General features: G+C 34.2%; 1 protein-coding gene and 1 pseudogene across 12 annotated transcripts in view; one reads left to right on the forward strand and one right to left on the reverse strand.

Moving 5' to 3' along the window:
- Positions 1-26,742, forward strand: part of Dync2h1 (dynein cytoplasmic 2 heavy chain 1) — a 333,458-nt gene that overhangs the window by 118,175 nt on the left and 188,541 nt on the right. For 10 of the 12 annotated variants that reach the window (XR_015451638.1, XR_015451639.1, XR_015451640.1 and 7 more), the window contains 9 exons: positions 2,051-2,177; positions 9,699-9,840; positions 10,371-10,480; positions 14,768-14,788; positions 16,189-16,287; positions 16,945-17,068; positions 18,738-18,901; positions 24,231-24,350; positions 24,747-24,881. Coding sequence is in view for 9 of the 12 variants with exons in the window: in XM_021251564.2 (XP_021107223.2) it covers positions 2,051-2,177; positions 9,699-9,840; positions 10,371-10,480; positions 14,768-14,788; positions 16,189-16,287; positions 16,945-17,068; positions 18,738-18,901; positions 24,231-24,350; positions 24,747-24,881 (1,042 nt within the window). In the remaining 3 variants the exon portion in view is untranslated. The remainder of the gene's footprint in view (positions 1-2,050; positions 2,178-9,698; positions 9,841-10,370; positions 10,481-14,767; positions 14,789-16,188; positions 16,288-16,944; positions 17,069-18,737; positions 18,902-24,230; positions 24,351-24,746; positions 24,882-26,742) is intronic. The other 2 variants (XM_021251565.2, XM_004874022.3) reach the window with 1 other exon arrangement.
- Positions 22,530-22,881, reverse strand: LOC110347350 (protein VCF1 pseudogene; annotated as a pseudogene).

Consider the following 26,742-nt stretch of genomic DNA (forward strand, 5'->3'; position numbering starts at 1 on the left):
GACCAGCACTATGATTTTTTACCCTGTAATTTCAGGAAACAATTCTCTCTTTTTCTCTTTCATTCATATATATGTGTGTGTATTTTTGTGTATCTTTTTTCTCTACAAACATTAATCTATAAGTATATACATATATACGTTTAAGTATACACACACACACATGTTTTCATCTATAGCGAAATATTTATAGGCTTAAAGCAAATCAAAAGAAACCAGAACCCTAACCCTGTAACTCTAATATTTTTATTATTCCTGAACAATTTTTGTTAGAAATATATGAAAGAAATCACATCATTTTTTTCTAGGTATTATCAGATAAATATGAGTATAAAGGAAATAAATACATTTTTATGTGTCATATGTTTGCAGGTAATATTTAATATTCAGATAATTCTCAAATATTTATTAATCCATTAGTGTGTGGTACCCATGTTTCAACTCTATTTATTGGTCACTTTCTTATTCTATTTTGTGTATTAGAAATTTTTAAGGTAAGCATTTTCTCTGAAGTTGAGCAGCTAGTAAATGACTAATCCAGCAGTAGATTCTAGATTTGTCTAGCTCCATAAAGTTCCTCTTTTTAACTACCATACCGTATGATCAATATTTTGGAAGGATTTTACAAAAATCTTTGGAATTAACTTTTGAGTATAACTGAGTGGAATTTTCCATTACATGTCATTCTCAAGGATGAATAATGCTGTGTCACTGTGCTGTTACTTATTATGATCCTTAATTAAGGTTTAACTGGCTCTAGATTTTGAGTGGAGTGGCAGTCTTGTTTTCTTCCGCAGAGACTAAGGGAATTGAAAAATAAACATGATCTATCAATTTTAATTCTAACTTGACAAAATTAACATTTTTTGGCATTTTAAAATATAAGTCATAATCTCAAAGTTGGTTTATGTTAACAAGTATTTATTGTAGGATCATGCACAAAAGTAGTATGAATTTTTGTGCTGAGTAATGATGTAGCTTTCTGGTTCTGAAGAGCAGCATCATCCAATAGAATTTTGTGAAATGGTGAAATTATTATATAATCTCTGCTGTCCATTAGGTAGCAAACAGTTATAAATGGCTACTGAGTACTTGTAATTTGTGTACTATGACTGAGGAATTTTAAATTTTATTTATTCTTAATTTATATAGCTACATGTAATAGGAAAGAAAAGGACAGAGAGGTGATGAAATATACTGTAAAGTGCATGAAATTTAATGGCTATGTGTGAATTTTAGCCCCTATACTAATGATTGGTGAGACCTTGTGGAAAAATCTCTTGAGTCTAATTTTCCATATCTGTAATATGAAAAATATAAAACTCATTTTGAGCTTTTGTTATAAGAATTAATTGAGATGCTATGTTTTTGGTACAATCATGAGCATATTATAGGCACATATTTGTTGAATAATCATGTAGAATATCACCATTATAAATATATATTCATAAATATATATTTAATAAAATATAGTCATAAAATTGTACAAATATTTTCAAGGAAGATAATTTAAATATAGAGATATAAGATTGGCAAATGGGGCATATAGGAGTGATTATATATAATAGACTGGATATTTGAGTTAAGTTTTGAAATTTTATTTATATTTTTGGTGGGATTTGGCTGTGGGGCAAATATGAATGAGAGTGGTTAGAAGATATTCTAGTAAACGAAACATACAGAAACAGAAGATAAAGGAGAGAGCATTTTCACATAAAAATTTTCAGATGTTGACATGTACTTTTGCAGGACTGTAGTCAAAAGAATGAAAGTAGAGAGATAGAATGGATCAGTCTTAAAACAAAGCCTTGATTGCTAGAGTAATTTGTACATAATGTAGTAGGGTAAGGAGGCCTTGTTCAACTTTTTAAGATAAAGAATGATACACTTTATGTGTTGGTATATTTCTGTGTTTAATGAGTGATTTTATACACAGATATTAGTATTATTAATTAAACTCAAGTATAAAAGTATGCTTAATTACTCAATGATAATTTAATTAAATATGTCTGAAATTTACTTTATTTTTTATTAAATATTAATGTCGTTATAGATTTCAGAGCAGGACTTCAGAAGCTGCCAAACTTGAAGCTGAAGTCGGCAAAGCACAAGAAACAATCAAAGCTGCGGAAGTCTTAATTAATCAGCTTGATCGAGAACACAAGAGATGGAATGCACAGGTTTGTTTGATTAAAGTCATAAAGAGGCTTCCTTTAAAACAGAGAAGCCTTATGATGTAATATATTTGTTTCTTTGAAAAAGGAGACATATACCTATTAACTTGCAGCTGGTTCTGGACAGTTGATTTAGCTACAAGTGATCAGTAAGTGAATAGATCTTTAAGCAGTGTATCTTTATATGGATAGATTTTAGGACAGAAACCAATTCATTTCCTTCTTAGTTACCTATGTTATTGAAGGAAGGGGCAGGGATGAAGATAATCTAATGGAAATTTGGTACTCCTTAGAGATTTTTTTTTTAATTTACCTTTACCAGAATAGTAATTTTAGGATTCAGAACTATGGTCCATTTATTTCTTCTTGAAATATTCTGCTGTTTCAAATTTGTTAATCTTGTCTCCTCCCTCCACCTTTTTAAGTCAAATTACTTCACCTAATCCTTTTTTTTTTTTTGTATTAAATTCTTTTATTGGTACATTGTAGGTATACAACACAATTACATTTCTCATTGGGAATGGTACCTTTACATACTGCATCTTGGTTCTTATTTTATCCCCATTCCTAGCCCTCCCTTCACGCCCTCCAACCTTCCCTACTTACAAAGACTTTATTTCCATTTTTTCCATTTCTCAGCATTTTTCCTTTCCCTTCTTTCCTTTCCCCTGCCCCTCCCACTACCCCTACCCCTTTGGACCTTTTCTTCCTATTTTACATTATCGATTATTCATTCTAATCATTGGTACATTTTAGGTATACAATATAATGACATTCATCCCTGGAAATTTGCACCTTTACATAGTCTCTCTTGGTTCTTGTTTTTCACCCTTGCCCAGCCCTCCCTTCGACCCCTCCATTCCTCCCTATTTACAAAGATTTTGTTCCTATTTTTCCATTTTCTCATATTAATCCCATTCCCTTCTATCCTTTCCCCTAGCCCTCCCACTTCCTTCCCCTTTGCCCCTTTTCTTCCTATTTCACATTACAATTATACATTTAGTCCTTATTTACACTTTCAGTTTCTCACACCAGAGAAACTATTCAGTATTTACACATGTGTGTCCTATTTATTTCAATTAAAGTATCACCTCAATGTGCATCCACTTAGCTATAAATGTCTCTAATTTCTCATTTTTTATGGCTGAGTAGTACTCCATTTTATAAAAAACCACATTTTCTTTATCCAGTCTCCAGTTGATGGGCATTTGGGCTGTTTTCAAGTTTTAGCTATTACAAACTGCGCTGCTATGAACATGAGTGCACATATATCACTGTGGTATGATTCTTTTAATTCTTTGGGGAAGATCCCCAGCAGTGGAATAGCAGGGTCAAATGGGACTTCCAGTCCTAGTTCTTTGAGGTATCTCCATACTGATTTCCACAGTAGTTGCACCAGTCTACACTCCCACCAGCAGTGGAGCAGGGTTTCTCTTTCCCCACAGCCCCGACAGCATTTGTTATTGGTTGATTTCATGATAGCAGCCATTCTTTCTGGAGTGAAGTGGAATCTCAGCATTGTTTTCATTTGCATCTCTCGAATGACCAGTGATGTTGAACAGTTTTTCATGTATTTATTTGCTATTTCTACTTCTTTGTCTGAGAAATGTCTGTTCATTTCAGTTGCCCGTTTTCGGATTGGGTCTTTAAATTTGGGAGCTTTGATTTTTTTAAGTTCTTTATAGATTCGAGATAGTAGACCTTTGTCTGAGGAAGAACAGGTGAAGATTTTTTCCCACATTGTGGGTTGTCTCTTCATACTGCTGGTGGTTTCTCTTGCTGTGCAGAAGCCTTTTAATAAGAAGAGATCCCACTTGTTGATTGCTTGTGCTAGTTCACGGGCAATTGAGGTTTTGTTCATAAAATCTTTTCCTACACTGATGTCTTCAAGGATTGTACCTAACCTCTGTTCCAACTGGTTCAGAGTTTCTATTTTAATATTTAGATCTTTAATCCATTTTGATTTTAGTTTAGTGCATGGTGAGAGATACAGGTCTAGTTTTAATCTTTGGCAAGTTGAAGCCCAATTTTTCCAGCACCATTTATTAAAGAGGCTATCTTTCCTCCAGTGAGGGTGTTTGGCTCCTTTATTGAAGATGAGCTGGCTGAGTGTGTCTGGAGTTGTTTCTGCATCTTCTAATGTGTTCCACTGGTCCTCAGGTCTGTTTCTTTGCCAGTACCATGCTGTTTTGATCACAGTAGCTTTGTAGTAGAGTGGCAGGTTGGGGATTGTGATACCCCCTGCCATGTCTCTGTTACCTAGAATTGCTTTTGCTATTCTGGGTCACTTCTTGTTCCAAATGAATTTTTGGATTGTTTTCTCAAGGTCCATGAAGTATGCTGCTGGGATCTCAATTGGAATTGCATTAAATCTATATAGCAGTTTTAGAAGTATGACCATTTTCACTATATTAATCCTTCCTACCCAGGAGCAGGGGATGTCTGTCCATTTTCGGATATCATCTTCAATCTCTCTTTTCAGAGTGCCATAGTTTTCAGAGAAGAGGTCTTTGATTTCTTTCATTAGGTTGATTCCTAGGTATTTCAGTTTTTTGGATGCTATTGTGAAAGGAATTATTTGCCCTATTTCTCTCTCAGTGAGCCTGTCATTTGTGTAGAGGAAAGCTATTGATTTTTGTGTGTTGACCTTGTAACCAGCTACTTGACTGAATTTGGTTATTAAGTCTAGAAGACTTTTGGTGGAGTTCTTGGGGTCTTCTATATAGAGTATCATGTCATCGGCAAATAATGACAATTTGACTTCTTCATTTTCTGTCTTTATTCCTTTTATTTCTTTCTCTTGTCTAATTGCCGTGGCTAATATTTCCAGAAGTATATTGAACAAGAGTGGTGATAGTGGACATCCTTGTCTTGTTCCTGGTTTTAGTGTGAAGGATTTCAATTTTTGACCATTTAGTATGAAATTGGGTGTTGGTTTTTCATAGATGCCTTTTATCAGTTTGAGGTAGAGACCGTCTATTCCAACTTTTTGTAGGGTTTTTATCATAAATGCATGTTGGATTATGTCAAATGCTTTTTCTGCATCTATGGAGATAATCATATGGTTTTTGTCCTTGGCTCTATTGATATAGTGTATTACATTGATTGGTTTGAGTATGTTGAACCATCCCTGCATCCCTGGGATGAATCCCACTTGATCAGGGTGTATGATCTTCTTGATGATCTTCTGCATTCTGTTTGCCAGTATCTTATTAAGGATTTCTGCATCTATGTTCATTAGTGAGATTGGCCTATAGTTCTCTTTTTCAGTTGGGTCTTTCTCTGCTTTGGGGATCAAGGTGATGCTTGCTTCCAGGAATGAATTTGGGAGTATTGCTTCCCTTTCAGTTTCATTGAAGAGTTTAAACAGTATTGGCAGTAATTCCTCTCTAAATGTCTTGTAGAATTCAGCAGTGAAGCCATCAGGGCCTGGGCTTTTCTTAGTTGATAAGTTTTTAATTACATTTTCATTTTCATTGGTTGATATTGGGTTCGGAGTTTTTAGGTCTTCTTCGTTCAACTTTGGTAATTCATATGTATCTAGGAATCTGTCCATTTCTTCTGTGTTGTCCATCTTACTGGAGTATAGGTTCTGGAAGTAGGTATTGATGATCCTCTGGATTGCTGCTGGGTCTGTTGTAATTTCACCCTTTTCATTCCTAATTGCATGGATTTGGGCCTTTTCTTTCCTTTTTCTGACAAGGTTGGCTAAAGGTTTGTCAATTTTGTTGATTCTTTTGAAGAACCAACTCTTGGCTTCATTGATTTTTTTTATCATTCTCTTAGTCTCCATTGCATTGATTTTTCCTCTGATCTTTATAATTTCTTCTCTTGCATGAGCTTTGGGGTTGTCCTGCTCTTCTTTTTCTAGAAGCTTGAGGTTCAGCATCAGGTTGTTTAATTGTGCTCATTCTGTTTTCCTAATATGCATATTCACTGCTATGAATTTCCCTCAAAGACTGCTTTCATTGTGTCCCATAGATTCCGATATCTTGTATTGTCATTGTCATTAAATTGAAGGAACTGTCTGATTTCTTCTCTAATTTCCTCTGTGACCCATTGGTTATTCAGAAGTGTGTTGTTCAATTTCCATGTGTTTATGAAATTTTTCGAGTTTCTTTTGCTATGGATCTCCAATTTCATTGCACTATGGTCTGATAATATACAGGGGATAACTTCAATTCCTTTGCACTTACTTAAACATGTTCCATGTGTGAGTATGTGCTCTATTTTGGAGAATGACCCATGTGCAGCTGAGAAGAATGTGTATCCTGATTTTGTGGGGTGGAAGACTCTGGAAACATCTGTTAAGTTCATTTGTTCAGGAGTTCGATTGAGTTCTAGTATTTCATTACTTATTTTTTGTCTAGTTGATCTATCTATTTGTGACAGTGGGGTGCTGAGGTCTCCCACTACAATTTTATTAGTGCATATATGACTTTTCGTGTCCATTAGTATTTGTTTTATATAGTTGGGTGCACTAGTGTTTGGTGCATAGATATTTATGATTGTCATCTCTTCCTCTTGGATTCTTCCCTTTGCAAGGATATAGTGTCCTTCTTTGTTTCTCTTAATCAGTGTTAGTTTGAAATCTATTTGATCTGCCAAGAGGATAGCTACTTCTGCTTTTTTTTGGGTTCCTGTCACATGGAGCATTGTTTTCCACCCTTTAACTTTCAGTGTATGAGTTTCCTTTTGAATGAAGTGTGTTTCTTGTATGCAGCATATTGTTGGATTTTGCTTCTTGACCCATTCTGCCAGTCTATTTCTTTTGATTGGTGAATTGAGACCATTAACATTGATGGTTATAACTGAAATGTATTGACTTGTCATTGCCATGACTTTTTCTTTTTGTTGGGTTCTCCCCCTTTCCATTTAATTTCTTGTCATGTCAGATGGGTTCATTCTGCTTTGCTTCCTGGGGTTGTGATCCTCAATGTCTGTTCCTAGGCTATTGTGTAAAATTCTTTGGAGTGCTGGTTTGGTATTCACGAAGTTCCTCAGGTGCTCTTTGTCATGAAAGTATCTTATTTCTCCATCCATTTTGAAAGATAGTTTTGCAGGGTACATCAATGTGGGTTGGAGGCTGTTTTCTTTTAGGGCTTGGAATATGTCACTCCAAGCTCTTCTTGCCTTGATGGTTTGTGTTGAGAATTCTGCTGTGATTCTGATGGGCTTTCCTTTGTATGTGATTTGTTTCTTTTCTCTAACTGCTTGTAGAACTTTGTTCTTCTGTTGTGTTTCTGGAATCTTAACAATTATACGCCTATGTGTAGACTTTTTTTGATCAAGTCTATTTGGAGTCCTATATGCCTCACTTATCTGTATGTCAAGCTCTTTTCCCCTGCTTGGGAAGTTTTCTGCCATTATTTCTGTGAAGAGATCTTTTATGTCATCTGCACTCTCTCCTGTTTCTTCATTGACTCCAGTCAGTCTTATGTTATTCTTCTTTGCATCATCTAGCAGCTGCTGGATTGATTTCTCATGTTCCCTTATAATTTTGAAGCAATTTTTCTTTTCCTGGTCACTAATTGCAATCTTATCTTCTATATCTGAAATTCTGTCCTCACATTGGCTCATTCTGCTGTGTAGACTTTCAATGGAGTTTTTCATCTCTTGGAAATCTATTTGCATCTGTTTTATGGATTCCATTTGTTTCTTCTGTTGGGATTCCATCATGTTCCTGAGCTCCTCTCTAGATTTATTAATCATGTCTTGCACTAGGGGCACAGTTTCTCCTGTTATCTGAGAAATTATTTCTGATTTCATTTTTTCCAGATCCCTTTTTGTTGCCAGTTCAGTGGGTCCAGGTGTGTTCCATCTCATTTCCCTTTGGGGTTGCTGTAGGTGATCTGGAAGTCTGGTTTTGAGACTTATTTATGTGTTTTCTCATTTCGACTGGGCTGGGGGGCTGTTAGCACCTGCACGGATTACCTCCTCTGAGCTGGGTGAGGTGGGACAGGGGCCGGGCGCAGCAGTAGGGATGGTGACCCAAAAGCCCTTTCCTGTGTGCTGGGAGCAGTGGGAGGGATGGTGGCTCGGAAGCACCTTCCTCTGGACCAGGAGCAGTGGGATGCTGGCTCAGAAGCCCCTCCCTCTGGGCCAGGAGCAGCGGGACAGAAGGTGCCCCAAAAGCCCTTTCCTGTGTGCTGGGAGCAGCAGGAGGGTCGGTGATGGGGAAGTCCCTTCCTCTGGACCAGGAGCAGTGGGACGGTGGCTCAGAAGCCCCTACCTCTGGGCCGGGAACAGTGGGACTCAGTACCTTGGCCTGGTGGTCTGGTATCCTCTGTGTCTTTGTAGTGTGGAACCAGGTGGCTGCCTGTCTGCAGCGGGGTTATTTGGTTTCTTCCACGTGACTCAGGACCTTGGTAGGGCGTGCACAGACCTTCCTGTGTGCAGTGGGCTGATTCGGCGTATTCTGAGTGACTGGGGACCTGGGTAGTGTGTGGGCAGACCTGCCTGTCTGCAGTGGGCTGCTTTGGCTTGTTCTGTGAGACCCACCTAATCCTTATCTGCTAACCCAATAATGTTGATTTATCTTCAGTATTCCCTTTTTTAGCTCCTCTCTCTGAAACAGAATGGGGCTTATCTCATCCAGTCTTAGTATCACCTATACCATGATGATAACCAGTGCTATATTTCTAGAGTGCTGTTCCAATTATACTTTTGATGTTTGCATTTAGTTTATTTTTCAGGAACACAAACCTGACAGGTCTGAACTTATTTTTCTCATTCCAAATCTCCTTTAATTCAGAATTCACTGGTGTTATATTTCCTCTAGGTTTTCAAGAACTAAAATCATGAGTGTTGTCTCAGACTCTTCCTTTTTTGTTATACCCATTTGCAAATATTCTTCACATTTGTCTTCTATCTTCGATGCTAATCTTTTCCTTTTCTCATCTGGATTTCTCTGACTTGTCTTCCTTTCATCTCACCCTTTAATATGCCCATCCTTCATGTGTCAAGTGAATTAAAAACCCAGCTGACTACTTTACTCTGCCTGCTTATACTGTCAGTGGTTCCCAAGACAGGTTAAAACAGAAAATTCTTTGAATCGCATGGAAACTCTCTCACAGTCTGCCTCTAATCAACTTTACTTCTCTTTTTACTCCTATAGTATGACAATTTCTGCTTAATCTTATGGTTTACCAACACTAAAGTTTTCATGAGTGAGTCTCCTTGTGTTTTGTGCCTTTGATCATACACTGTGTTTTAGTTTTATTTTACAAGGTGATACAAATGCAAAACATTTAATTGTGATCGGGATGAAAGCTTTGCTTTCACTATTATCATTAGGAACTGTTAATGACAAAATGTTTATTTCTGCAAATATATTAATATTTCATATTTTTAAAATACCATATCAAAGTCTAATATCTTGATCCTTTACAATATTGACCATTGTTTCAAGACAAGGGGTTATTAAACCAATGAATGATATTTTTTCTCATAGACAAAACTCTATGACTCATTTTCTTCCATAGTAGAACATATCCATATACAATATACCCCTTTCCCTTTTTCCAGGTTGCAGAGATAACAGAGGAGTTAGCAACTCTTCCTAAAAGAGCTCAACTAGCGGCTGCATTTATTACATATCTTTCTGCTGCTCCTGAATGCCTGAGGAAAACCTGTTTGGAAGAATGGACCAAGTCAGCTGGTCTTGAAAGTTAGTTATTCGTGAATTTGTAATTTCAGCATACTAAAAATGCGTGCTTGACTAGTGTTACTTTACTTTATTTAAATGGAGAAATTTTTCTGAGTTACAGGAATACTATAACTACTTTAGATTTGCCAAGCTTTACAAATATTTTGGGAATTGTTTTGTTAGTAAGAGCCTTGTATTTCTAAATTACTGTAAGAAACAGATTACTCAACTTTTTTTTGATACTGCAGCTGAACATTGTAATTTTGCTATAATTTCATATAATGAGATTTAATTCTACAATTTCTTGTGAATGTTTTGGTTTTCACAGAATTACTGTTTGTGAAACACTGACTCAGAAGAAATAAGGTTTAACTGACTTCTGCCTCTTTGAACTTTATTTTTAACTTTTACCCTGGAGTTTGAGTGTTGTAAGTGGATGAATGGGTTTCAAATTATGGGTGGTTGTAGGACTTTTAAATAGTTTATTCCCTTTTCTTTATCAACTGTAAGATCACTGTAGTAAAATATTACTGATATTTTTAACTTTTCAGAATTTGATCTGAGGAGATTTCTTTGTACTGAAAGTGAGCAATTAATTTGGAAAAGTGAAGGCCTTCCATCAGATGACCTTTCCATAGAAAATGCTCTTGTTATATTACAGGTAATTAATTTAATTTTCCCAGAAATGTTTTCTTTTGAAGCTTGCTGCAAGAACTTTGTTCTTCAAATTCTTAGGCTTTCATAGCTATTTTCTTCATAGTTACATAAAGTGAAAATATTTTACTAATGAAAATTTATGATTCAGTTAGTAAATGCATATTTTATTTTGTTAACATAAAAATAATAACTAAAGTGGGTTTTTTTTGTGATATTTTTGATTGTAAAATGTTCTAAATTCAACTTCTAACAGTAATTGTAGTATTTTAGATTTACCTAGCTCATTTGGCTATATGTGTCCTGCAATATATAACTTCTTAACCTTTATATTGTATAAGAAAAAATTATACAAAGTGAACATAAATTTTGAGTTATAAGTTAGAGATGACTATAGGCATATTTTAGAACATTTATTCTTTCATATACTGTATTTTTTTTCTTTTTTTTGAGGGGGGCAGGGTCTTGATATGTAGTTTAGGCTGGTCCTAACCCTACTACGTGCCCCAGGCTGGCCTCAAACTCATAGCGACCCGTCTTCCTCAGCCTCACCAGTACTGGGATTACAGACGTGTGCCACATACCCGGCTGTTTTTGTAAAGTTAAAAATATCATGACATTATTGGTAGTGAATGTGAAAACCAAATTCAAAGTCATGTATACAAACAAGTCATTGCTTTGAATAAAATTTGATTTTAAGCATTAATTTGACTTTCCTTTCTGATAGAGGACTTGAAAGACAATATTTCCTCCTTGAAAATGTGAATTTCTTATATTTTTTTCTATCTCATTACTTATACATCATAATGTCACTATTGTCTTTCCTCTCTGTAACCTTTCTCCATGCCCACACATTATTTGCTTATTCTGAAACTGCATATTTGCAAAGAAAGCATATACGTTTAATGTTTTTCTTTAGGTAGCATAAACTGAATCATAAATTCAGTTTATTATTGGATAATTGATTTTGTTTTATTAGATGGATTAATCAGCCAAATGTTGGCTCATTTCTTTGATGTTTTACTAGTAGAAAATTTGTTGCTGAGAACAAAATGAATAGTTTTGTCTTACGCTAATCTAATTTTGCCTGATCTTCAGTTTACTTTTTAAACAGTTTCCATCATTGTTTTTTACATTGGAACCATAAACCCTGGAACTCTACATGTTTATATAAATAAATCCATCATATTATTGTAAACTATATACTTTTTATCAAGTTTATTATCCCTTCCGCAGGGTTTCCTAATCACCTTTTCTTCTTGTTTCAGTAATCCAAGAATGAAATTTTTTGTAGATTTAAAAAAAATCCTGTTAATAATTCTTTTTTTTTATAAGAAACTATGAGTAACCCTGTAGAAAACATGTGTTTATTAGAATAATTTTTATTTTTTACTGATATTAATTGAAAATAATTTTGTGGTCTGAGTTTTCTTGCATAATGAATATGGAAAATTACCTTTGAAATTAATATTACACTTATGTTTACTTTGTATTTAATATTACCATGGTTCTTTTAGATACTGATATACATGTTATATGACACAATAGAAATTATTTGTAAAGATTTATTAGGGCAATTAGTTATTTTGTTGAAGTGAATTTGCCATTATGGTCAACATTCTATCTCAATTCTAAGGTAGGGTAGATTTAAAAGAAGTTGTTGTAATTGAGTGTGATTGCTTAACATATATTGATGACATCTACTCATTAACACATTGTATGATATATGTGAAATTAAATCGCTAAATAAATAATACTTGCGCTTCTGAGAAGTTTCCTCTGAGGGAAGATGGCAGACATGATAAATAAAATGTACTTTTAATTCCAAGGTTCATAAATTTCTCCATTAAGTACACTAAAACTTTCTGAGATTATCCCTCTCAGTGAAAGCTTTCCTATATATTTTAGGTATGGACAATTCAGTGTTAAATTGGTTTTCTTTCAACCACTCAAAATTTCTGAGATATTTTCCCTTTCTTCCATTTGGTATATGTTAAAGAAAATGCAAATTAATTTGCTGTTAGTCTAAGAAGTAAATTATAAAGGGAAAACTTCTTTAATTCCCAGGTAATAATACTAATAATCAACTTATATGTTGTGCATGTATTCCTGTTTAAGAATTAACGTAGATAAATAATTTAAATGATTAACATAGACAAAGAATTTAAACATTTAACTCACAAATCAACCCAAAATAGTAGGTACATCTATTATCCTTTTATAGATAAGGAAATTGAGTTATGGAAGAGTTAAACCCAAAATTACATAGCTGTGAAATAACAGAGCCAGGATTCAAACACAGGCTAGATAGCCCCAGGTTTTGCTCTAAAACTACATCTCATAGGAGGATGTGTTTGTGCATGCATGTGCGTTTAACCTTATTCTTATTAATATAACTCTCCTTAGTTAATAAAGAGATCCGCTTTAGTTTTATCTGTAAAACGTTTTTGCTCTTATCCCCTTTATATATATTAATAATAGAAATAAAGTTATAGTATCCTAAACATTTTAAAAATTATCTCTTTTAAAACTATTCTGTCTCTTCTCATCATCAAGGGGAAAATTAAAATAGGTACTTTTTAATATCTTTAACTTTAGACCACTCTTTTGAATACCTGACCTATAATCCTAACTAATTGTTAGATGTTTTTATCTAAGGATCTCAAGCTTCATGTCCTTTCAACTAAATTTGCCTTTCATTTGTCAGGAATCTTTGTGTGGCCTTTTTAGCACATTTAACCAATAACAGCAACAACAACAAAAAACAAATGAATGAACAAATAAAAGCAAAAAAAAGAAAAAAAACAAACCCCAAAATTATTCATGCTTTGAAATAATTGAGGTGTCCACAGGTTGAGGTTAGCTTCAGAATTCAAGTGATGTCACCAGAATATCTCTCTCTCCCCCTCTTAACAGATGGATTCATTCTGAAATAGATTCTCTCCACCCTTTATTAACAGTGCCTATTGATATTGATGACTCATTTATCATTGTAAGAGTTTGTTTGGAAATTAAAGATGTGTCACTCACCCACCCCCGGCATATATGTCAGTCTGCCAACAGGATTCTGTTTAGTTAGTATGGGTCACCTGTTTATCTTTTGTGTATAATGGTAGGTGAATGATAACCGCATCAAAAGTATATTGAGTAGGATCTACAGGGCAGGCAAGGAGGCTCTCCACTGTAAAATTCTTCCTCATTTCCTCTCCTACTCCCTCTTACCTGTTTCTCTTTCATTTCTGACCAGTGGAGCTATCATATCTTTAAATACATATCTTGAAATGGTACTCACTGTCTTTAATTTTGTATTTGGTTAATTATTATTCATCTAGACTTGTTAAATCTATGACTCACATATCTAGAAAATTTATCTGCTTTAACTATATCTAATGCTGGTGGCTTCATTTCTGCCTTTGTTATTTTGTAGTTTGATAAATACATTATACCCGATTCCAGGATCACTTCCTTTACTGTTGGAGTGATCTTTCTAAATCTGATCATTGATTCTTAATCTGATCATAATTTTACCTCAATTAATATATTTCATTAACTTCTCAATATCTGCTGTGCAAAATTTCAACATCCCTATACATTGCATAAACACTCTTTGTAAACAGACTTCAGATTACTTCACCATTTTAAATGTTTCATTTTTGTCCACATGTTTTTGATGTAGCTATGCCAAACTATTGGAAGTTTTCTAAATACCCCAAGCTTTTTTATTTCTCTTTCCAGCATGGTGTTGGTTTTGCCTTCACTTTCTTGTCTAACTAATTAGACACTTTCTTGTCTAACTAATCTTTTATTCTTTTTGGCTTAGTTTGACTTGAATTGTTTCCTAGTGGCCTGCCCTAATTTCACCTGTCATCTTTCTGTAGAATCTTGTGTACTCCATGATAATGGGATTTTCATTTTTGCTTCCTTATTAGATGTGAAGTCTTTGAGGGTAAAGGAATATATCTTAATAATTTCTATAACCCTTGTTTTATGTTAATGTAGTTATTTAACATATGAATGAATGCATGCATGCATGAACGAATGATTCAATGAACGCATGAGTGAAAGCTCAACAATTTTGAATCTATTGTAATTTGTTAAATGTAAAATTTAACCACATTTAATCTTGGGACGTGATGATAAAATGCACCTTAGAAATTTTGTCTGAATCTCTCTGGAAATGTGTAAATCATATGAACATAAACTTGAAACTACCCTTTGAATTTGTTCTGCATTTTCTTTGTTAAAAATAAGATTTTGAAACATTACATTCTTTTCTTTTTCTTAACTGCATCAGATCATTGGTTTTAAATCATGGGTAAGAACTTCAAAATTTTAAAATAATTACTCTGACAGGCAAAATCTAGTAGAATTGTGAAATGTTTACTGTTGAATACTCTCATAAAATTACACTGAAAGCTCATGTAACACTTAAGAAGCTATATACTAAGCCACACTATTTTGGTAAGAATTATACATTTGTTTGATGGAGCAGTGGGTGAAACCTCTAGACACAGTTGCTGTGTAAGGGTCATACAGTAATGCACATAGGGGGAGATATGGTAGGAGTAGCCTACGTTGGGTGCAAGCAAAAATGAGTTAATTGTCTATAGAAAATTTTAAAACTGTAAGGAAGCTGTTTTTAAGCTAGTCATCTCTTTATTATCACCATGTGCTAGCATTTCTAAGCAATGTTGGTGATAAAGAACTATTTGTCAAAAGCACAGATGGTTATTACCATCCCCCTTCTTCTTAATATAGCACTGGAAAGACATATGAGTATGTGTACTTATTAGATATACCCTAATTCTAAATTTTTATTTTATTCTGACTTTCACATATGCTCTTTTATCCCTGTAGCACATAATTATAATACATTTTTCAAATAAGTATGAAAATTTAAGAAAAATTAGGACAGTCATTATTTAAATCTAATTTACTAAGTAGTGATGATTATTATATAACTTATAAATTCATCACATATTAATGTTTTATACAAAAATACTTGAATTGCTTCTATCTGCTAAGTGTCATGTATATAAGGCATTTTCTCTGGTTTCTAACTTCCTGTTTGCCTTGTTTAATTAGTGCAGGACTTTCTGTAGTGAATTTAGTTTCTAGTTGATTGCATCTTAACCTATAACCTGTATAATTTTCTTTTTTAGGACACTCCTTTTATAAAAATAGATAAAGGAGTGCTTTAGAAGACTTAATGTCTTAAAATACAAATAGCTATATTGATAATTATTTCATCAGTATTTTTATGATGAGCAGATATCTTTTACAAGGCCTTTATGGTTTATTCATCCAGAATATATATATAAAGTTAGGAAATAACTTGATTGTGTATTTTAAAAACCAAAAAGAATGGTGCAAATGTCATTAGCATGGAAACAGTGCTCTTGAGCTCTTGCTTAGTGTATTATTAATATACATTTTCTGGGTTGTTATACAGTAAAAATACTCACTTTACAGTGGTTAAATTTAATTACTTAGCATTAGTTACTAGTCATATTCTAAATTTATTAATGTGGCTTCTGGTTCCTATATAAACTCTTCCTTTGTTTCCTCCTTATGGTTGTATATTTATGTTCCCCAGAGCCAGAGAGAAAATTTCATATAGTATTTTTTAAAAATAATTTTTATAAATTTATTTACTTTTAAATGAAAACTTAATCGTGTAAAAAACTTTACCTTTCCTTTTTTTCTTTGAACTAGAGTCGAGTGTGCCCATTTCTTATAGATCCTTCTTCCCAAGCTACAGAATGGCTAAAAACACATTTGAAAGACTCACGTTTGGAAGTTATTAATCAACAGGTACGTGTGCTTATAATTTAGATTCTAACTAAGATAGCATTTTATAGTTAAGATAACTCTAGATCTATACTTAAAAAGGATAAGTTCCAGACTGAGTCCTATAGCTTATCTGGTGTGGGATCTGGGGAAAGAAATGTAATTCTTAGGTTCAGTTTTCTAACTATTAAAAAAAGGGATAAGAACATTTATTTCATGCTAGATACTGGTCTAACCCCTGGGATTTTAATAATGAGTAAAGTAGTTACAGCTTCTGCTCTTAAGAATATGACACTAGTGGGGCCAGGGATTTAGCTCAGTGGCACTGTGCCTACCTTGTAAACACAAGGTCCTGAGTTTGATCCCTGGTACCAAAAAAAAAAAAAAAAAAATTAGTGTAGTGAGTAAGGCCTTACTTGGGTTTTTGTTTTTGCCACACTTAAAAAAGTTATAAATTTTCATTTTTATACATCTATTTAAGTTATAACATTTTAAAGATTATTTTTTAATTAATTCATCATCAAGTACAGCTAGAAAAAGTTATCAATGTAATTTGAATTACATGTATATTTTAAAATATTTAGATTATTCCTATTAATATCTTTATTTATCATCTTTAAGAATCTTTGAAAATACTAAAGTGATAGAAGAATTAATATGTATTCTTTTTTATTCTCATAGGATAGTAACTTTATGACAGCTCTTGAGTTGGCAGTACGTTTTGGGAAAACCCTTATTATACAAGAGATAGATGGTGTAGAACCTGTACTTTACCCATTGTTGAGAAGAGATCTGGTTGCTCAAGGTAAATATTGGAGTTTCCAGAGTACCTATTATTTTTTGTTTTGTTTTTCTACTCAACTTTTTTCTACCTTTTTATTGGTATATGTTGCAATATGTAATATTACATTCATTTTGAGGAATTGGTGCCTGTAAAAGTTACATTTGTTAAAAAAAAAGATTACGTTTGTGATTAATTGTATCTATTTCTAGTAGGTAGTTCTCCATATAGGTATGTCTTTGGTAGTCCAGTTGGTTTTCAGTGGCCCAGTGGCCTGAAGATTGATAGATCAATGATTCTCTATTAGAAGCAATTTTACCTCTGGGGATATTTAGCAATGTGTAAAGACATTTTTGGATCTATGCTAGGAACATCTTAAAATGATGTAGTATCTCTTGACAAAAAAATATTTTTTCTAACAGAAATTGTCAGTAGTGCTGGTGTGAGACACCTTAAGCTGGTTTAGTAGCTATGACCTATGAATTTCTTTTGTACAGGCATGTTTCAATTGTTCTCAGAGTGGCATACTTTGTAGCCAAGTACACTCCTTGAAGTCTGCTAATTGTACAAAATACCCAATGCCATATATTGCTTGAAATTTTACTTGTTTTTAGTAGATGGCTATAGCATTGGATTGGCTTTGATAATCTGTGGGATTATTTATAGATATCTTTAATTTTGTATGCCTGAAAGATGTAGGAACCAAAAGCAAGGGCTGATTTACAAGTGCATAGCTTACTTCCAAAGCTGCCTCTTACAGGAGCTACCATTCAAATCAAATTTGTTGAGCTGATAAGAAGCTATTTGCATGTTTCAAATATGCTGCTGCTTACAGACCAAGAGAATATTTGTATGTTGATTCTCTTTGTATTTGGTGGCTCTGAAGACAGAAATTTATCCATAATGAACTGTGGGATATCTCCTTGGGGAATGTCCATTTGGTCATTTGTGTGGCAGGGTTTTAGATTTGTCTTCATTAAATCCCATTTATCAAGAATTAGTTATACTTCAATGACATACAATATAATGTGTTTTGGTCAGTAGAGACCATTGCAAAATGTTATCATTTTTAAAATATCTTTTTTGGAGAAATGTCTGTTAAGGTCCTTTTCCCATTTTTTTTTTTTTAAATGTGCTATTTCTCTGCTATTGAGTTGTAAGAATTCTTAATAAATTTTGGATATTAAATATATCTGATAAATGGCTTCCAATATTTTTTTTTCAGTCCATAGGTTATCTTTCATTTTGTTGATAATGGTTATCTTTGCAGTTATTTATTTATAGGTTTGTGTCTTCAAGTACGACATCTTAAGTACCTTTTAACTAATGTATTTAGAAATAGAGAATAGTATATAATTGGGAGTTTCTATTTTTATCATCTCTAAGTATTTTAGAGAAGTTTAGATTATGAGACACAGCTGATATTAAAGCTATTCTGAATATAATTAGACATTGATTTAATGCTTTAGTATCCCAGGGTATATTAATGAATATCATTTATCCTTGCTTGCATAAGTGCTGATTGATGAGATCATTTTGTCTAATATTATCTGTGGTAACCTAACTTTTGCTGTGTTTTGGACCACTTTAAAAGGCCTCTATTATATTTAGAAGTAATTGAACCTTTTATTTTTAAACATCATGTAGTGAAATTAAAAAGATTCAGGCTAATTGTGTGTTTTTTTAAAAATAGGGCCACGTTATGTGGTACAAATAGGTGACAAAATTATTGACTACAATGAAGAATTCCGCCTTTTCTTATCAACAAGAAACCCAAATCCATTTATTCCACCAGATGCAGCTTCCATTGTTACTGAGGTTAATTTTACTACAACAAGAAGTGGATTACAAGGGCAGGTATATAAAGAAAGTCATAATTTATTTAATTTAGAATGCTTTTTAGTTTTGTATATTTATTAGATATTTTCGAGTAGAAAATTTGTTAAACTGATTACTATTTAAGTTTGGGAGTTTTAAAATACCCATTCAGGCTTATTTTATTTATCATTTGTATTAAACATGTGTATTGGGTGCTAGCATCAAATTGTTGCTTCTTCTAATATAACTAATTTTTAGTCATTTCTATCAGCTATGATAGAATTCAAGAGATAGATTGTTCATAAAGATTAAGAGCTGCTGCTTTATTTTTTTTTAATTATGAAAAGAAGTTTGTAAAAATTGCAGTTGATAGATTGATTAAGATAGTTGAGGGTCTTGGATTACTGAGCCAGTATTTTTTTTTTTCTTAAAGGAATAACATGTTTACTCTTCACTTATTACTAATACTGGAAACAAAAAACATGCTGCCACTTCCTTATATTCAGAAATGATGTCTTAGTAACATGAATCCTTCATAGTTAACATCAGTAAAAAAATACATCAACAATTAGTTCTTATGCATACTGCCAATGAATGATATTTAAAAAAAACCAATAAAATCCAAAAGTTTGTGGATAACGAACATATCCAAAGTTTTCCACTGGACTAAAAATTTCCTGAGTTTCTCTGTTCTAGAGTGCAATTTATCAGTTTGTAGATATATATAAATGAATGAATGACTAAAATCCCTGGGGACCAAAACTCACCAAACAGCATATTTTTACATCACCGATGTCTCTAGGCTGCACAAGGTCACAGAAGCAACTAGACCATTGAGCCCTAGGAGACAGGCACTGGAATGAATATGGACTGTGAGGGAATATTGTTCACAGTGACATTGGAGAGACTTTCCAGGGGCATCCACAACATTAGTCCTTCATGTTTTTAAAAGATGGATAACCCTTTGGGAGTCTCATCTAGAAAATACCTTTAAATTTAAACTCATGCATATACCTTGTACTACACCAAATTTTTTTTTTTGTTTTGGTACTGGGGGGATCAAACTCAGGACCTTTTGCTTGCGAGGCAGGTGTGGCACCCCTGAGCTGAATCCCTGGCCCCACTATACCTTGAGATGAAGCCTATCCAGTGACTTTCTAGAGGTTCAAGACTCTAGATTAAGAGCTATTGATACACACTTCTACTTCTACTATTGAAGAGTCTACTACTGAGCCAGTATTTTTTAAAATCACTAGAATCTATGCATTTTTTAATTTCAATTTATCTACATATGGCTCATTATAGTTTAAAATTGTTACATGAATTTCAAAATGATTTTTTCATGTCCAGACTTTTGCATATATATCTACTCATTTTTCCTCTTGAAGAATATGTCAGTTGACTTTTCAGTATCATTATTTTTGTAGCCATTCTCACAACAGATATTTTTCTTTTTTGATTCATATGATAATATGTACATTTGCTGCAATTTTTATTTTGTAATTTTTAAAACTATTCCTTCAAAATGTTTTCTTCTTTTTTTTTTTTTTGCACTAATGCTGCTTTTAATGGTGGTGCAATAAAGAAATACAAGCTTTTACTAGCTTGAATCAATAGAAGATTTAACATGTGCTTGTTAACACTACCAAATAGCCTTATAATAGAAATGTATCCCATGCTGCAAGTCTGTAGACAATGTGCAAACAGGATGAAGATGGTTTCTTGCATTAAGTAGAGTAAGAGGGATAACTGCCAACCCAGCATTGTGAGTGTACTAATCTGGAGAAAATCCTTTTGTCCTGGTGATGGTTTCATCTTCCATATCTTTTAGTTGAGTGGGAAATGAGTTTGCTTCCTCCATTTTTACATTTTCTTGTTAACATACATTGTGTTTCAGTAGGGTGCCATCCATTAAGCCTGAAGGAGTTGTCCTGGGTGTTTCTGAATTGTCTGTTTGAGAGCTCAGCTTGTCTTCTTAGAGCATTCAGTTGTTGTTTCTTTTATTGTTAGACAAAAATGTTAGCAACATGTCCTTTCCATATTCTTTGCCACCAAACCCATTAAGATCCAAAGTTCTTGTCAAACATCTGGTTTTTAAATCAGGGTGAGATTTAGTAAAGAATGAAAAAAAAAAGATAAAAAACTCTTTGTCAAAACCCCAATGCTCTTTAAGCATGGCCTGTGCTGTAACTATTCCCCCATAGCACTAGTTTCCACATCCCGCTACTGGCCTTTATATTCTATCCATATTAGAGGAACGGACTGTGGAAACTGGGTGAATCTTACTCTCTTCTGCAATAGTCTTCATTTTCAAGATTTGAGTTGTCAGATAACAGAACCTCATGCTTTTCCCCACATCCTTTTCAACCCTGACAAACAGCAAAGTCCTCTTACTAGATGCATCCAAGCATCTCAGCTGGGCTGTGTATGCAGTGTGGCTTCCAAATGGAGGGGCATGGACTGCAGCGCAGAGGGAGCAGAAGGGGAGCAGGCAGAGGCTTCAGGTGGACTCTAAGGCACTTCCTCTACATCCAATGGCAAGTTGGCCCCCCAGAACTCTCCTCTTTAGACAGCTCATCAGCGAGAAAGATGAAACATCCTCACCTTCGTTATTCAAACTTGCCTGGCTCTCAAGTATGACAAAATAACACAGGAACATGCCCATTTCCTTAAATACTATTGTATTGTTTTCTGGACAGTGCCTCTGCTCACTTCTAAGCCATACAATTCCAGAGTCAGTAATGGAATGTGGTCCCCTAGTCCTGTAGGGGGGGTGACTTCACTGTTTGTTACTTTGGACATCAGTTCAGCTAGCTTATGCTTTATCAGCATTCATCTATGCCTTAGCTATTGACACTACAAGATGAAATGATGTAAGATCACATAAGCTGCTGCTACAACTTACAAGCTTTAAGTAGGACAAAAAGTCATCACATATTCCTTGACTTTCAGAACTGTGCAATATTTTCTAGTAAAGTCTGAGCTTCAGACTCTGGAGGAATAGTGATGTAGAAGTTATCTGGCTGTACAAGAGTCTGAAGGACATTCTCCCTGGAAGTACAAATGTATAACAAAGAGTGGAGACCATCACTAGGGAAGGTGCTTCACTTCTGCAGTAAATTGTTCTGTTAAAACAGAGAAGAGTACTTTCCATAGGATGTCTATATACTAAGAGGTGGTGTGGCAATTAATATCAGTGCAAGCCTGAATCAAGCTTCCTGTCTTTTGGAAAAAATGGTTTTTTTTAATGGAAACTAGATACTCTTCGCTAGTTTATTGAATTAAAAAAAATTGAAGATCCTGCAGTTTTAAAAGACCCTTTTACATAAAGTAGAATTTCTAGGTGACAGATTGAGAAATCAGTCTAAATTGGACACACTATGGATGCGACACACAGATGAAATTTCCTCACACCATTACCTTGACATGGATCTGATACCCTCCCTCAAAAGAATCCTATAAAAAATTGCTTCGAAGCCCCTTTGAAATTGCAGTAGTGCAGCAGAACCGCCAAGTAAACAATTGGTTGTTAACCTGTTATTTCAAATAGACTGAAAAGCCTACAGGCAGGTTTTTCTGTGTGCAATTTTTCAAAACAAATCGTAAGTTGAAGTATCAAATCTGCACGGCACTGCCCCTTCACAGAAGGTAAGAAACTTCTTGTGCATCATGTCAGAGGCCGTCCTTGGTGCTGTAGGCTGTGAGAGTAGGCCTCCTTCAGGGTCTGGTTGATGTGGAAGTAAGGGCCTTGGCACAGTGCAGACTGCTCTGGCATGGGCTGAGGAGTGTTGGGGCTGAATCCAGGCATGACCTGGTTTAAGCTGCTCTCTAGCCCGGTTTGGGCTATGGATGCTGGTGCTACTGCTGCTGCACCTGCCACTGTCATTGCTCAAAGACTCTGTGTCCCAGGAATCCTGAAAGACAGGGTTTCTACTACTCCTTTTGTTCTGGGGCAGGCGATGATTATCTTCTTTGCCATTCCTTCTCCTTTTCCTGGGGCGGGGGCGCTCAATCTTCATAGCTGGTGGAGAGGAGCGAAGTCTGTTGTTTTCTTACTATTCCATAGGACTTGAACTCACTGAGTATATTGTAATAAACACCGTCTTTTGATTGACTTGATGATGGTTTTTGTGAATAAAATAGTTTAAGTCATTCAAAACTTAGCAAAATTACTCCTGTCTTCTAAAAGCTCTCCACAATAACTGAAAGGAGCAATGTAGGTCTTACTTTAGCCAGAACTAAGGGAAGATGCTTATATTGCAGATTTTGAATTGTATATTTTATAACTGTCATTTTCTATTTTGATTTTCAAAGTCAACAATTTGATTGAGCAATTTTTTTTTTTTTTTTTGGTACTGGGGAATCAAACTCGGATCCTTGCAGTTGCGCAGCAGGCGGCGAACCCACCGAGCTAAATCCCCGGCCCCTGATTGAGAATTTTTTGTTGTTGTTGTTGTTGGTACCGGGGATCGAACTCGGGACCTTGCGCTTTCGAGGCAGGCGGCGGAACCACTGAGCTAAATCCCCGGCCGATTGAGAATTTTTTAACAGCTTAGCAATTTTATTTTATTTATTTATTTATAATTTTTGTTTTTTGGTTTTTTGAGACAGGGTCTTGCTATGTAGTTCAGGCTGGCCTTGAACTCTTTATGTAGCCTAGGCTGGCCTCAGACTCGAGGCAATTCTGGCTCAGCCTCCCAAGTACTGGGATTACAGGTGTGTGCCACCATGGTTGGCAGTTTAACAGCATTAAAAGATAGAATTCACATACTATACAGTTTAATGGTTCAAAGTATACAATTTAATGGTTTCTTAGTGGAATTGCTGGTACCTGTATGTTTAACAATTTGAGAGATAGACTTTTCACAGTGGCTGCACTATTTTACTCTCTCAGCAACAACGTAGGAGTGTTTTACTCTCTTTACATCTTTGCCCATTCTTATTTTTTGTCTTTTGAATTGTAACCATTCTAGTTGAAGTGATACCTCATTTTGATTTTTATGACATATTTTAAGTAATGTATCTTTATTTTGAATATCAATACCTATCAATAGATTATATTAATTCTATAACTTTTAAAATATTTAATCTAAGTAAATATTGCATATTGGCATAATAAATGATGTAATTTATTATAGTTGTCCTATAATATTAAACATTTTATTGGTAAGTTCAGCTTTCAGCTTACCTCTTTTTTGTTAGATATAATTGAAAGTGTCTCATGTCTAATTAGAAAAAATTAAATGAAGTAACACTGTTATAAGACTTGTAGTATTTGCTTAAGTACAAGGCTAGTTCTAATGAAGTTTTTGTTGTGTTTTATTTTAAACCTTATTGGTAGAATTACCTTACTTTTTTTTTTTTTAAGCTTTTGGCTTTAACCATTCAGCATGAGAAACCTGATTTAGAGGAACAGAAAACAAAACTATTACAGCAGGAAGAAGATAAGAAAATACAATTAGCCAAGCTTGAGGAATCTCTTTTAGAGGTAAAATTAAGCTATGCAGTATATTTTTTCACATTAGTTTTCTTTAATAAATGTAAAAAAATATAACAGTGTACTTAAAAATATCCTCAGTACTTTCAGAATATTCTTTTCCAAAGGCATGCTAATATCCTAAAGTTAAATTTAAACAGAAACAACTAAATAACGTTTTAAATGCAAGGTTTTAAGCAGTGATACAAACAATTTTTAGCTAATAAATTCTTTACTATGTTTTATATCATTTTGACATAGAGAGGCCAAAAATGTTGAAAGTCTTCTAAAATAATCTAAATTTCCATAAACGTCATCAAATGAATGCTTATTGAAATAGACTTCCTTTAATTGCTTATTTTAATATGTTTATTAATGGTTATATTATTTTGTAAATCATTGTTACAGGCACTTGCCACATCTCAAGGGAATATTTTGGAGAATAAGGATTTGATTGAATCTCTGAATCAGACAAAAGCAAGCAGTGGACTTATTCAAAACTCACTCAAAGAATCCTACAAACTCCAGATTTCCCTTGATCAAGTAATTATTTCCTTCTTTGCGATTTTTAAATCAGGTTTTCCTAAACGTTTTGGGCAATATGATAGAAAATATAGAGTCATGTCTTAGGGGAAAGATTATATCAAAAAAAGAAGGAAGAGGAGGTGGAGAAGCAAGAGGAGGCAGAGCAGGCAGGGAGGTGGGGGCAGCAGTAGTAGTGGTCATTTAAAAACACTAGAGCTTCAGATCTGATTCTTATTACAGAAAGGCTGTTCTGGTCAGTATACTTTGGTAGGTTTTACTGATTTCTTGGCATAGTATTATCTCAGGTAGCGCTACATTTTTTTTTTTACTGAAATTGGAAATGAACATATTGAAAATGAGCGTTAGAAAATCTCATTGCCATTTGTTCTAGTCAGCTTTGTATTACTATAACAGCTGAGATAAATAAACTTAAAAAGAAGAAAGGTTTATTTTGGCTGATAACTTTGGATGTTTAGTGAGTTGGCCCATTTGATTTTGGACCTATGGCAAGGGAATACATCATTGCCTGAGTGTATGGTGAAGCTATTTACCTCATCATGTGTGTGGTGTGTGTGTGCATGAAAGATCTCTCACTAGTTCACTTTTCTTAACTTTCATAAAAGTTTCAACACCTTCTAGTAGCACTATGGGTTGGTGACTAGGCCTTTAACATGTAGCCCTTTGGGGAACATTCCAGATCCAAACTATAATACCATTTTTCTATTTCTTTTTTTTGGTACCAGGGATTAAACTTGGGTCCTTGCGCTTGCGAGGCAGGTAGCAGTACCACTGAGCTAAATCCCCAGCCCAATAATACCATTTTTGGAATATTTTTAAGGCATGTTGAAAATATGGTTATAAGCCATCATTTGCATTAAAAACATTTTTCTTTCCTGGTCAAACTGGATCCCATTAATGTGATTATTTGAATAATTTTCTTGTAAATTATCTTAAATCCTTTTTACTTTATTCTTTTGATGTTCCTTTTAGCAAGGTTTCAATCTTGTATCAGTATTGTATATCTCTTCCTCTCATGTACTCAATAACTAACTTCATTGAAAAAATTCAGACAACCAGAGAAATTAATCTTACTATGAATTTCCTTTAACTTGACTTATCTCTCACTGATATTCTTTAATTCATTTTCATTCTTCTCATAACTTTCCCAATCTTTTCCCCAGCCTTTTCAATCTCTGTTCAAATTTTACGCTTATGTGTTTCTAGTTTCTTCACTTGGGAAAAAGCTCTGTTGAAGCCAGAATAAGAGTGAATTTATGGCCTGATTCCAATACATTCATCCCTCCTTCCCTATCAAGGCCAAACTTTGCATATGTCATTATTGTTATTTTCTGCTAAAAGCATTTTGAATTTTCTATGCCTTTTCTTATTTAACAGCATTGATGAATCACCTACATGATTTTACCTATATCACATTAGTAATCCCAGTGCTTTGATCAAAATAACATGGAGAACCTTCTCAGAATTCCATATAGACTCTTGAGGCCATTTAATCCCATGATATTCCCATTTGTTTCATTTTTCGCCTTCACTTAAAATGAAAGACTATATTTATTAGTTCTTTTTCTCCTTACTTGAACGCTGCTAGACACTTTATTATTGTAAAGTGCACATCTGTTAAAGATGTCTTCTCTACCTGTGGTTAAAAGTGTTCTTATTGGTACCAGTAGTCTCAAATTTGAACTTTTCTCTGTTACTGGGATAGCCTGGTAGTGCCATGCCGTCTTGAATTTACCCAAACTGTTTTTTTTTTTAATGTAAAATTTCATCATCTGTTTTCTAATCCCAACTACTTACTGCTGTATATTCCAGTGTTGTTGAACCTATGGCGCATGGGTTACTGTGTTTTTCTTTTAAAACA

Source organism: Heterocephalus glaber, unplaced genomic scaffold (assembly GCF_053883595.1).
Source record: "Heterocephalus glaber isolate CG9 unplaced genomic scaffold, H.glaber_assembly_v1.0 deba00001429, whole genome shotgun sequence".
Classification (NCBI taxonomy): Eukaryota; Metazoa; Chordata; class Mammalia; order Rodentia; family Bathyergidae; genus Heterocephalus; species Heterocephalus glaber.